This window comes from Mus caroli, chromosome 8 (genome assembly GCF_900094665.2).
Source record: "Mus caroli chromosome 8, CAROLI_EIJ_v1.1, whole genome shotgun sequence".
Lineage (NCBI taxonomy): Eukaryota > Metazoa > Chordata > Mammalia > Rodentia > Muridae > Mus > Mus caroli.
The window spans coordinates 9,866,551-9,878,519 of NC_034577.1; the positions used below are offsets into that span (position 1 = coordinate 9,866,551).

General features: G+C 49.6%; 1 protein-coding gene across 1 annotated transcript in view; it reads left to right on the forward strand.

Moving 5' to 3' along the window:
- Positions 1 to 6,901, forward strand: part of Grk1 (G protein-coupled receptor kinase 1) — an 11,117-nt gene extending 4,216 nt beyond the window's left edge. The window contains exons 3-7 of the mRNA XM_021170169.1: positions 4 to 70; positions 465 to 548; positions 3,776 to 3,900; positions 5,055 to 5,256; positions 6,603 to 6,901. Coding sequence (XP_021025828.1) covers positions 4 to 70; positions 465 to 548; positions 3,776 to 3,900; positions 5,055 to 5,256; positions 6,603 to 6,901 — 777 coding nt within the window. The remainder of the gene's footprint in view (positions 1 to 3; positions 71 to 464; positions 549 to 3,775; positions 3,901 to 5,054; positions 5,257 to 6,602) is intronic.
- Positions 6,902 to 11,969: the final 5,068 nt, after the last annotated feature.

Below are 11,969 nucleotides of genomic sequence, written 5' to 3' on the forward strand. Positions count from 1 at the left end.
GAGCACCTGCATCAGAGACGCATTGTCTACCGTGACCTCAAGCCAGAGAATGTGCTGTTGGACAATGATGGTGAGCCCATGGGATGGATGCAGGTTACAGTGGCTTTGGAGGGCCCAAAGTATGGTTTCTTCAGCCTCTTTGAAAGTCACTGAAGGAGGGCTTAGTAGTGTTAGGGCATAAAGGACAGTGGTGTAAGCTATATGTGTATGTATGTATGTATGTATGTATGTATGTATGTGTATATGCATATAGGTGTGCATGCATGCATGTGTAAGGTATATGTGGTATGCCTACTATGTGTATGATACATCTTTGTGGGGAATGGATATGCGTGTATAGAGTGTGGTATGTATGTACATATAGCATGTGTTTTGCTGCTGTGCCGGGGAAACTGCTAAGCCCTGGTCACCTGGTACCTCTGTTCTATGGAATATGTGTAAACTCAGCTTGTCTCAACTTTTAGGCAATATCCGAATTTCTGACCTTGGACTGGCTGTGGAGTTGAAGGAAGGGCAGAATAAGACCAAGGGATACGCAGGGACCCCAGGTAAGGTCTGAGCATTCGGGGAGGGGGCTGAGAAGGCTTGGCATCCAAGAAGAGGCCTTGGGGTCATCCTCTCTCCCAGAACTTGAGGCAGCAGGAGCCTCGAGATCTAAGTGGTGACAGAGTGGGGGTTGTGAAGCAGGGCTCCTTATCCTCTCGAGCAAACAGCAGCAGTCAGGTTCTGCTCAGCAGCTCAAGAACTGTTTATTCCCTTCAAGGACAGGCCCTCCCNGGCCTTAACAGTCTCACTAGCTTGTCAGAGCTGCCTCCTTGGTACCTTGATGGGCAGAGAGAGCACAGAGAGTGGTGTCCTTCGCATTGGCAGATGAGTTTGCCTGGGGTATCTTATGAAAGAGCTGGACCCAAGGACTTATTGTGTAGGTCACACCGCAGTGCACAGGGGACAGAGGCTTTCCTCAGCCAGCTCTTGCTAGGCTTTAGCACAACTCTGGTAGGTAGCCACTCACAGGCAGGCTATGCGCATGTGTTATCTTTCTGTGGGCATGCATACCTGTGTACACACATTCCTACATGTGTGCTTGCTCTCATGTGGTGTGCACAGTTGTATGTCTTGTAGGTGTGACTGAGTATGCACATGGGGGGGTCTTTGTGTGTAAGTCCATGCGTGGATATGAACGAGCCTGTATGTGCATGTGCACCTGTGCACACATGTGCATCTGCACGTATCTGTACATGTATGTAAGCACACAGCTCCCTCTGTGTGAAGCATGCATGTATGTGTATGAAGGTACCTCTCAGTATGCATGCACCCATGACAGTCTCTGTGTGCACANATGCAAATACGTGTGTGCATCTTCACAAATGTGTCTTTGTGTATGTACATGTCTATAAGCACATCTGTATATGTGCTATTTCATGCATACATATACATACACACACACACACATATATATGTGTGTGTGTGTGTATGTATACCCATGTGTGAATGTGTACAGGCACNTCTGTGTGTATGCTTAGTACACGTATCTGTGCACACATGGGCGTGTGTCTCTGTGTGTATAGGCTTTGTGTACACCACTCTTGAACACATATGAGTGACTGTAGATGTATCTGTGGCTAAGTGTACATACACATGCAGTCCTGTATGTTCTTCTGCCTTCGTCCCCCTCAGAGGAAGGGTGAGAGGCAGCACGCATAGAAGAAAGCAGAGACTCNAGTCAGCTGGAGCAGGTGCATGGTCCAGGCCCATACTTNCTGACTCTGTGATCTCAGATGGTGTCCTTAGTCTGTCAGAGTCTTTGGCTTTAACACTTACCACATGGGCGTATGAGGCTGTTATGTGACCATTATGTACCCGGCATTTGCATGCTTTAGATATCTGCATTTGAGTCCCCCCTTTCTCCATATTCTGGATGGTTTTGTATTCAGGCCGAGTTCTGACAGGACTTCTTAGATGTTTATCTTCTTCCCTGGGCTATCTGGGTTGTAAACAGAGTGGCGACAGGATCCTGCTTTGTGCCTTAGGTACCATCTGAGAGTGTCCCTGATGCCATGGTGGGTAGGGAGACAAGAACGTTCCCCTTTGACTTTGGAGTAGGACAAATCCATACTGACCCCCGGGAGGTGGTGCTTGTCTAGCCTTGGTAGCTGGTTGGTGGGTGTTGAGGGCTCTGTGCAGGCACGGGGTGAAGGAGATCTGAGAAAAGGAGTCTGGAAACAGCTTGGCTTGAAGCCACTGCACAGCCTCGTGAAGACATGGCTNTGCTTTCTTTCATGAGATAGCTCAAACTTCACTTGGATCTTCTCAGTTCACTACAAGTCCCAGATTTGCTGGNGCAAGATTTAAAGAACTTCAAGACTAGAACTGGTCCCTTTCTGGACTGCTGGCCCAGCTTGGCCAGTAGAGGGCNCCATTGCTTGCTTAATCTTTACCTTCCTGAGCTTACNNAGATGCAGTGGCAACCCTACCGACCTTTAAATCCTTTGCCTGGGACCACNGTGTAAATCCTGACCACAGTGTAGGCTCTGGAAATGCTGAGTTAGGGTGCAAACTAGAAGCTTGCATTCCAGGACCCAGTGAGCACTGTTCTAGACAGATCTTTTCCTCCCCCGCCCCGCCCCTCCCAGCTCAGTCCACAACCATACGCTGTGTGGATATAGGAAAAGTACACCTCTGTCTTCTGCTTCCTGCCACGAGGAGATGAGTTCATTACAGAAGAAGCAGAAACACACTTGCTCCCTCATCCAGTAACCCATGGGTGCTGGCTCTGTAACAGCAACATTCTTTGTAAAAACCCAAAACATGAAGGCAAAGGGTGGCATGGTCAGAGTATAGTCTGACACTACCAGGGGTGGCACTGAGTGGACACTGGTGGCGTCCTGAAGTGGAGAGGTGGTGCGCNTGGCTCCAGAAAGGGATGCTGGACAATTCGCCTTCCAGAAGGGCTAGGAGTGCAGGAGCAATTCCATGGCCTGTTACATGGGGCAGAGAAACCAACAGAATGGGCGGGAGGAGATGGTCTATACACTGTGTTGCAGACGCTGGGTACTAATATGTGTGGTGGGTTGTAAGGGGTTGAGATTTTCATGAAAATGGTCTGGTTGTGAGTGGACAGCTAGGAGGACCAAGGAGGCCATGCTTGTGGAGAAGGCCACANAGTGGCTATACTATCAGGTGCTGTNCTTTGAGTGCATTCAGCTATAGCTTCACTGTAGGTAATAAAATAAGGTTCAAGGAACAAAATGANTGAAGACAGCATAGGACTGTGACCCCCATCACCCATGTTCCTCAGGCTTTGGCCACAGTGCCTGGGTCACCGGGCTCACTCTGGATTACAGGACACAGATCTCACGTCTGTATCCTTATAAGGGGAGAGTGAGAAGGTCCCAGCAGCATCTGTCATGTTGTCTAACCCAGGAGTCACACACAGCATAAGCACACTGTCCTGAAGCTGAGTGGAGGCTTCATATCCCACATTAATGAGATTCCTGACCCTGGCAATTCTGCCCCTAGGAATCTCTGGCTAGGCTGGAAGACATTTTTGGTTGTTAGCACTGTGGGCATCCAGTGGGTAGCGGCCAGGGTAATGCTCAATGTCCTGCAATGACAACAAAGAGGTTTCTGGCCTCCAAGTCACTGGTGGCAAGACCACTCACTCCCCTGGGGGTAGGGTATCACTAGAGCCTCAGTAGGGCTGTGAGTACTGGGTAGGGGCCATGCTGTGGGAAAGCAGGTGCATCTATGAACCCACATATGTTCGTGGCGGCAGGTTTCATGGCTCCTGAGCTCCTGCGCGGTGAAGAATACGACTTCTCTGTGGACTACTTTGCCCTGGGGGTCACATTGTACGAGATGATCGCAGCCAGAGGACCCTTCCGAGCCCGAGGAGAGAAGGTAGGTGCCGTCTGGCAGGAACCCCTGAAAGGGTCCATTCTGGGGCAGACCTGGATGGGTTGGGTTGTGCCAAGGACTATATAAGGAGCACAGGCTCTGGGTTCCTGCTCCTGCAGGATATTCTGTCCCAAAGCCTACCTGTTCTTGAGACCTGAGAGTAGAGCTGTTGGAAGATTCTAACTGTCTTTGCACACCACAGCCAGCAGGTGGCAGAGCAAACACGCTCTAGCTGAGACTGGGCCTCTCTCCCTGGTAAGACAGTGGCTTCTATCATTAGGTCCTTTTGGTGCAGACTTCACAAGGAGGCCACTGCCAGGTCCCTAGCTAGCTATGTCCACCAGGACATTGCTCTTGGGGCCTCGGACAACCACCCTATATACTTTCTCTGCTCCTCATTTCTGTTTACACACAGAGGTTGGTCTGGGGCAGAAGCTATTTTATGTCCCAATAGGGACGGTGTCCACCTACTTGTGGCTACCTTGACCTCGCCTGAGCTTACAGCTCTATGTTGTCATGTGATCCTGGCCAAACGTGGAGAAGTGTCTGAATCTCACAGGCCTCCACAGTGACAGACCTTAGTTAGGCCTGTGTGCGTGAACATTCATTCAGGTTCCACATGCTGCGTTTGTTCTGCCTGTGCCTGCCAGAGAGATGATGAGCACCGGCTTTGCTATGGGGGATGCCTGGGGAGCAAGCCACACTGTCTTCGTCATACACTTTGGGTGTGGGGAGCTTTGTTTAGGAGACTCCACCAAAGCTGACCAGAAGTAAGGCAAGCCTGTTTCTTAGGCTTCTCTCAGATGGTTTAGTAACACCATGCTCAGTCAAGCTCTCAGGCAACAACGTTCGCTTCTGGTCACAGTCTGTGCAGTGGCCGTCCAGCTGTGTAAACATGTGGATAAGTCAACCGGCACCACCCTTAAAAACAGCTGGAGAGTGTGGCTGGAGACTTCACTTTTTGACTTTGTTTCTCCGTCCTGAGATGGGAACCTTTCAAAGCCAAGCCACCTGGGAGGGGCCCACCGGATGACANTGGCCACGCCCACCGGCCACGCCCACTGCCCACGCCCACCTCAGTGAGGGTGAGCGCCAAGCCCCAAGGCTTGAGGCTTGGCCAGGGCTCAAGTGAAGTGGTGCATTTGCCCACCGTGCAGGTAGAGAACAAGGAGCTTAAGCAACGTATCATCTCAGAGCCTGTGAAGTACCCAGAGAAGTTCAGCCAGGCCAGCAAGGACTTCTGTGAGCAGCTGTTGGAGAAGGACCCGGAGAAGCGCCTGGGCTTTCGGGATGGAACCTGTGATGCGCTGCGGGCAAACGTCCTCTTCAAAGATATCAGCTGGAGGCAGCTCGAAGCCGGTATGGGTGTTACCATAAGCCTGAGAGGGCACAGGGGCCCCTAATGGCATATGTTATCCATGCGGTCGGGCAGACTGAAGTCAGGTGGGAAACGTGGGTGACAAGCTAGTGTGGAAGCTCTGAGCCTGCTTCATAGTATTTTCCTTATATTTATCCTTGAAAATGCATGTGCATATACACTTTCAGGGATACACAGGCACACGTGCGTGTGCGCACACCCACGCATGCTCCATGCCACATCACACACAGGCACTAGATGGACCTACAGGCATGCACAGGCCAGTGCATATACACATGAGGATGTGTACATGCAAGGGCTCACACACAAGCAGCCATGCACACATGGAGACAGACACACGAACACATGTTGCACACACGATGTCCTGTGGCTGCAATGTCATGACAAACACTGTGGAGTGAATGAACTTCGCACAGTTAGACTGACTCTGCCTCCCTCGAATCCTTGGATCTCTGGAATACAGGGTGTGGGTTTCAGGATGAGTCTGGAGCCGTAGGGAGGAGGAGAGGATTCTCCCAAGAGCAGTTACTTTTGGGCAGGAGAGCTAAGGACTTCATCTGAAGATGGGCTATTCTTGGCATAGCTGTCATGAGGCTCTGAGGCCAGGAAGGGTCCTGGCTGGCTCAGGAGGTCTAAGGACTGNCTTCTGAGGGCCGAGGGAGTAGTGGGGCCATGCTTTGGTGTGAGCAGCCAGCCTGGACCTGATTAGGTGAGTTGAGTTGACATCTGGGCTCTACAAGACCCCGCATCTTGTAGCTTCTGTTACAAAGTGCAGCTGGCTGGGGAGGGAGGATGCGGGAGCTCGCCTGACATCTGCCACTCTGATGCCTACCTGGGGCCAGACAAGAGCTCTGAGTCTGGGGCTGCAGAGAAGGCCATGGGAGGGACTGAGAGCCCTGGACTAAGGGGTTTCAAGATGCTTGTCTCATGAAGAGACTTTAGGGGTGGGCCTCGGGAAGGTATGGGAGGCAAAGGCTGAGATTTCTTTTAAGAGACTTCCTAGCTGGCATAGTGAATCAGAGTTGTAATACCAGCACTGGGTAGCTGAGGCAGGAAGATTGTCATTNCAGGCCAGCCTGGAAAACATCCATCTACCCACATCCACCTACACACCCGTACACCTTTTTAATCAGATCTGGGCATCTTTCACTCTGTCCATCATCCAGTCTGTGAGTACTGAGCATGTAGCATGGGATTGCTTAAGGATGCTGGCCTTTTCTGTCAGCCATAGGAAGAGCAGCAGGTCTTCTGTGTGTCTGTGGGGACCCTTTGGCTCTGCAGTTTCCTCACCACGAGTTTCTCTGGTCTGTTTCCTGTTTCTTTGCAGGGATGCTCATTCCTCCGTTCATCCCAGACTCTAGGACTGTCTATGCCAAGAACATTCAGGACGTGGGTGCCTTTTCCACAGTCAAGGGNGTGGTTTTTGACAAAGCGGACACAGAGTTCTTCCAAGAATTCGCCTCTGGCAACTGCTCCATTCCCTGGCAGGAGGAGATGATAGAGACTGGGCTCTTTGGGGACCTAAATGTGTGGCGCGCAGATGGTCAGATGCCGGATGACATGAAGGGAATCACGGTGGAGGAGGCAGCCCCTACAGCCAAGTCGGGAATGTGTCTCATCTCCTAGCCAAGTGTCAGAGGAAAGCATGGAGCTGGTTGTATAAAGAGAGGAAAGTGTACAGAGCCCAGGGGAAGAGAGTGACCCTGGTGTCCCACTCCACCCAGGTCACCATGCAACTGTGTCTCCATGTGGAGCAAGCAAGACTTTNGGTCTAGACCCTACAGACATGACAGTCCTATTTGTCCTATTTCATTCAAAAGAGACAAAAAAGGCCACAGATGGAATAATAAGGTGAAGGTGTAAATGCTCAAAGAACTTCTATGCATAGATGTGCGGCCAGGCCAGGAGCTTGGTGNTCAGAGACTCACATTCAATGTCGATCTCCTGCTACTTGGACTTAATACTTCAGGGCAGACCTGTTTGCTCCTGGTTAGCTCTGGGTTGCAGGCACTTGTGTACCCCAAAGAGGGCTGTACTTAGAGTACCCACATGACCCCTCCTTGCCTGGTTCCTGCCTCCTAAGCTGCCTTTACTGNTCACTGCCTGCTCTCAGGGACCCCAATGTGGGGATGTTGAGTCTTTAGAGAGCGGAAAGGATGGAAGGGCCTGGTATTANCTAAGAGTCACTGTCTTCTCTAAAGAAGCAGAGACAGCTACCTCTGGCAGCTACNGTCTCCATCATCAGTCGACATTACATGCGGTGTATACCCAAATTGTCACAGTCACATCACATGTGATGGGGGGCCCAAGTCCTTACATGTTAATGACATGTGTGGTGGATGCCTGAGCAAAGCCATGGCCATATGTGGCTATTGCCTGAGTCCTTACATGGTCATTGCACCTGTAATGAGTGTCTGTGTTTTCAGGCCATCTTTGTACCCCCCAGCCTCCAGAGCTTTTTGGGAGGGAAGGCACCCTACATATACCCCAAATTTTTGAAAGATTGCTGGATGAAGCCAACACTGGAACATAACACTGGACCAGTGTCCCTAAATTGTATGGGGCACAAGCAACTCTCAAGAATATGTCATCAATAAAACCCAGGCCAGCTGTATTGTGGAAGGTTCCAGATGTTGCTATAGAGGTGCCTTGCACACATGGATATCCTGGGGACTAATGCTGGATGCTAAAGAAGTCCACACTAGATTCCTGCTCTTTCCAGAGAATCAAACACTGTGCAATTTGGGGCGCTCTGGAAGGGCCTTGGGGAGGTGACTACGCCTCCTGGACCATGGTCTGGGAATCTTTGGGACCCAGTAGTCATGCTAATTAGTGCTGAGTACTGTAGATAAGACAAATCTTCCATCCTCCCTTTCTCCTTCACTCCATCCTCTAGCCCAGGGCAGCACACATGTATCAAATACTTGGATGTATATTTCATTTCAATGTGTTCTGGAGCTCAAATTAATGTGCTCTGTGGTCTCATCCTGGGCTTCACTGGGGCGCGGAGTATGTGTGTGAAAAGGTGAATCCCAGCAGCCATAGCTGATTTCAGGGAGGCCTGGTCCTTGTTATACACCAGCCCTCATCCCTGCTTGGTTTGCCTAGAACTCCTGGCGTTGATGATGGGGCCTGGGTGACTACATAGGCCAACCCTGCACTGTAGATAAAAGAGCAAGATAGTCCAGTTTAAATTTCAAACAAATAGTGAATACTTTGACAGTGTAAGGTCTTAGCAGTATTTGGGGACAGACTTATACTAAAACCATTCATTGTTTGTTGGAAATTCAGATTTCACCAGATGATCTGTAGGTCTTTTAAAAATCTAAATCTAGCCGGCCCACTGCAGATTCACCAACAAGCAGGGATGAAATCGTTGGGGGCAATGCTGCTTTGCTTCTGTGTCTCTTAGGATCTAATCAGGAGAGGTCTTTTCTTACTCTGGCCCACTCACAGACGTAAGCTCGAGTGTTGCTCAAAGAGACTCACTCTGGGACCTCCAGCTGCCCTGTGCCTGGTTGTATGTGCAGGACACTGCTGGCTTCATCAGAGGTGATTCTGAGTGGAGGAGGGTGAGTTGCTTGCTCTGTGTTCTCTGGGTAGAAATTTTAGCCAACTCCTCGTCTTATAGGTTTCTTGGACTGTTTTCGGGGCTCTGCTGTAGGTATTCTCTCAGGGACAGTAACCCTTTGGCCTGAAGAGATGTCTCCATCACTACTGTCTCTCCTCACACCTAGAGCTTATAGACTCCTAGATCCTAGAGCTCAAGTCTTGCCTGGACACTGACCCCATGGAGTTTCAATGTGCCCACTTTGATTCTGGCACTTGTTGGCCACCTTGGTTATAATCTCTCCCAGGAAGACAGAGAGCAGAGAGGCATCACCAATTACGGGACACCATGGATGCTGCTGTACAGGTCTGTGCTAGTACCTCTGCCAAAGAGGACCTCCTGAACATGGGAAGTTATCCCTAGGATTGGAAGCCAACTTGGGAGCTCTGTGAGATGTAGGTTGACTTGTACCCTGGTCACCAGTGAGCTGTAAATGGCTTCACTTACGATCAGAGATATGTAACTATGGCAAGCTTCATTTCTGCAAAGACTCTAATAATTCTTCATCCTCAAGAGGGACCTGTCAGAGAGGCACCTCAGGTAGACAGAGATGACTCTGGGAGTTGAAGGTCATCTAATGAAAGACAGGAACATGCTATGAACAGTAGGGTGTGTCAGCTTCTGCAGTACATTGGTCAACTGGATTTGGACTTTATTCCTATAATCAAGGGTGATGAAATTCTCCATCAGGCCTTGGAGCTCTTCCCAAATCCAAAGTCATGTCATAAGTGGTCTTGGAGACTAAGCATTCAAGTCCCTGGCTATGGTTTGAGGAAGTTTTAGTGCTTTCCTGAAAGTCTATGTTTTGCAAGTTGTACCCCCAGTGAGGTAGTGTGGGTAGTGGTGGGACAGAGCCCAGGAACAGAGTCTTGGTCTTCAGGGAAGTGATTTGGAAAGACTTAGCTATTTCTGTGGGGCTGTGTCTGGTCTGAAAGAGAGTAGGTTCTTCTACAGGCCTGAGTCTGACCTCCAAACCCCTTGCCTCCCTGTCTGTCCACCTCTTACATAGCTGTGTGAGCTCTCAGCTGAGTCTGTGATGCTAAGGCTGTCACTGGAGGCCAAACAAATGGGGCCACTCATCTCAGCTACCCAACCTCCAAACTGTGGGGTAAATAAGCCTTTTCACAAATTACCCTGCTGTGGTATTTTGTTATAGCAATGGAAAGTGACTGTCAACTTTAGAATCTTAAACCGATTCAAAGTAGACTTCTGTTTCCAGACAAGATGGTATATACACATATTGTCGTGGCTCAATAGGAATGGCCTCCATAGGCTCATATATTTGAATGGTTATTAGGGAGTGGAGTTACTTGAGAGTTACTTGAAGGGGATTAGGAGGTGTGGTCTTATTAGAGGAGGTGTGGCCTTGTTAGAGGGAGTGTATTACTGGGCATGGTCTTTGGGGTTTCAAATACTCACGACAGACCCAATGGCTCTCTCTTCCTGCTGCCTGTGGACCCAGATGTAGAACTCTGAACTATTTCTCCAGATTCACGTCTGCCTCTGCTGCCATGNCTCCTGCCATGACAATAATGGACTAGACCTCTGAAACTACAAACAAGCTCCAGGGAAATGTTTTCCTTTCTAGGCGTTGTCATGGTCTTAGTGTCTCCTCACAGCACTAGAACACTCACTAAGACAGAAGGAAGTTGGTGCCAGGGAGCAGGGTGTTGCTATGATAGGCTGGACTGTGCTGCTTGTAGGCAGAGTGTGAAGCTTGGATTAGAAAAGCAGTCGGACGCTTTTGGGGTCTATTGGGCCACACTNGTAGAAACATGGAAGACAGGGGTGCTGAGGACAACCTAGATTCTGATTCCCAGGCCAAGAGCTTCCAGAGGAGAAGGATATTAGTAAGTGGCCGAGAGGCGGCTCTTGTAATATTTTGGCAAAGAATGTGGCTGCTTTTTGCCCTTGTCTGAAGAGTCTGCCCGAGGCTAAATATAAGCATTTTGGATTAATGGCATCGGCAGAGGAGATGTTAAAACAGCCTAGTATGGACTGTGTTGCCAGTCAATCTTATGCAGATCTATAAGGAAGAGGGGCAAGTTGATCAAGGAAAAGTTAAAAACGCACAGTTTGAGGAGAAAGGGGCCCCAGAAAGTGTGATAGAGTCAAATGGAATAAAAGGAGGGGCGACCTCAGGACAAGACCCCNCCCAGCTCAGCTTCCAACTTGTAAAAAGGAATTAAAGAAACTCTGAGGCACCGAAGGAAATGGTCAACAACAGAAAGCCAGTGCAGATGTAATCAAATGAGGAGCCATGTTTCAGCCCCAGCAGTCAGCAGCAGCAGAACTCGGCAGCTTCTGCCACATGGTTTGGCTTTAGGGCCAAGGATACAAGAAAGATACAANGATACATGAAATCCTCCTCCAAGATTAAGGGAAGCCACTGAGGCCAGGCGTGCGTCAAGGGTGTCCCTTTGAGGAGACCCANAAAGTCTTGGCTTGAAGCTGTGAAGGTGAAGCCTGGATTGCCTNGGAATCCCCAAGAGCTTGGGGCTGCCAGAGCCATGGGGTACCTGCCAAGGAAAGCTGCTCACATGGAGTGGAGCCAGCCCACAAGGGAGAAGTGTGAGCAGTCAACGAAGCTGAAAGGANTTGGAGATCTGAAGAGTGTGTTGACGTCAGCCATGGAGATGCAGACTTTGGAGCTTGTCCGCCTGGTTGTCTGTCTGTCTTGCTTTGGTATTTCCTCACTATGCTTCCCTNCCTCCCCTTTTGGAATGGTGATGTATATTTTTGTGCCATTGTATGTTGCAAGNATGTGATCTCCTTTTTGGTTTTGAATTTTATAGGGGATTACCGTTAAGAGATTGCCATGAGTCTCAGAAGAGACTTTGACCTTTGGACTTTTAAGCAGTGTTGAGACTGTAATAGACTGTAGGGACTTTTGAAGGTGGACTGAATGCATTTTTGCACTATATCTATACATCTATGGGGGTCAGGGAGTGGAATGTGTTGGTTTGAGTAGGAATGGCCCCCATAGGCTCAATATTTGAATGTTTGGTCATTAAGGAGTAGCTACTTGAGAGAGATTACGAGGTATGGTCTTGGAGTGAGTGTGACATTTTTGGAGTGGATGTG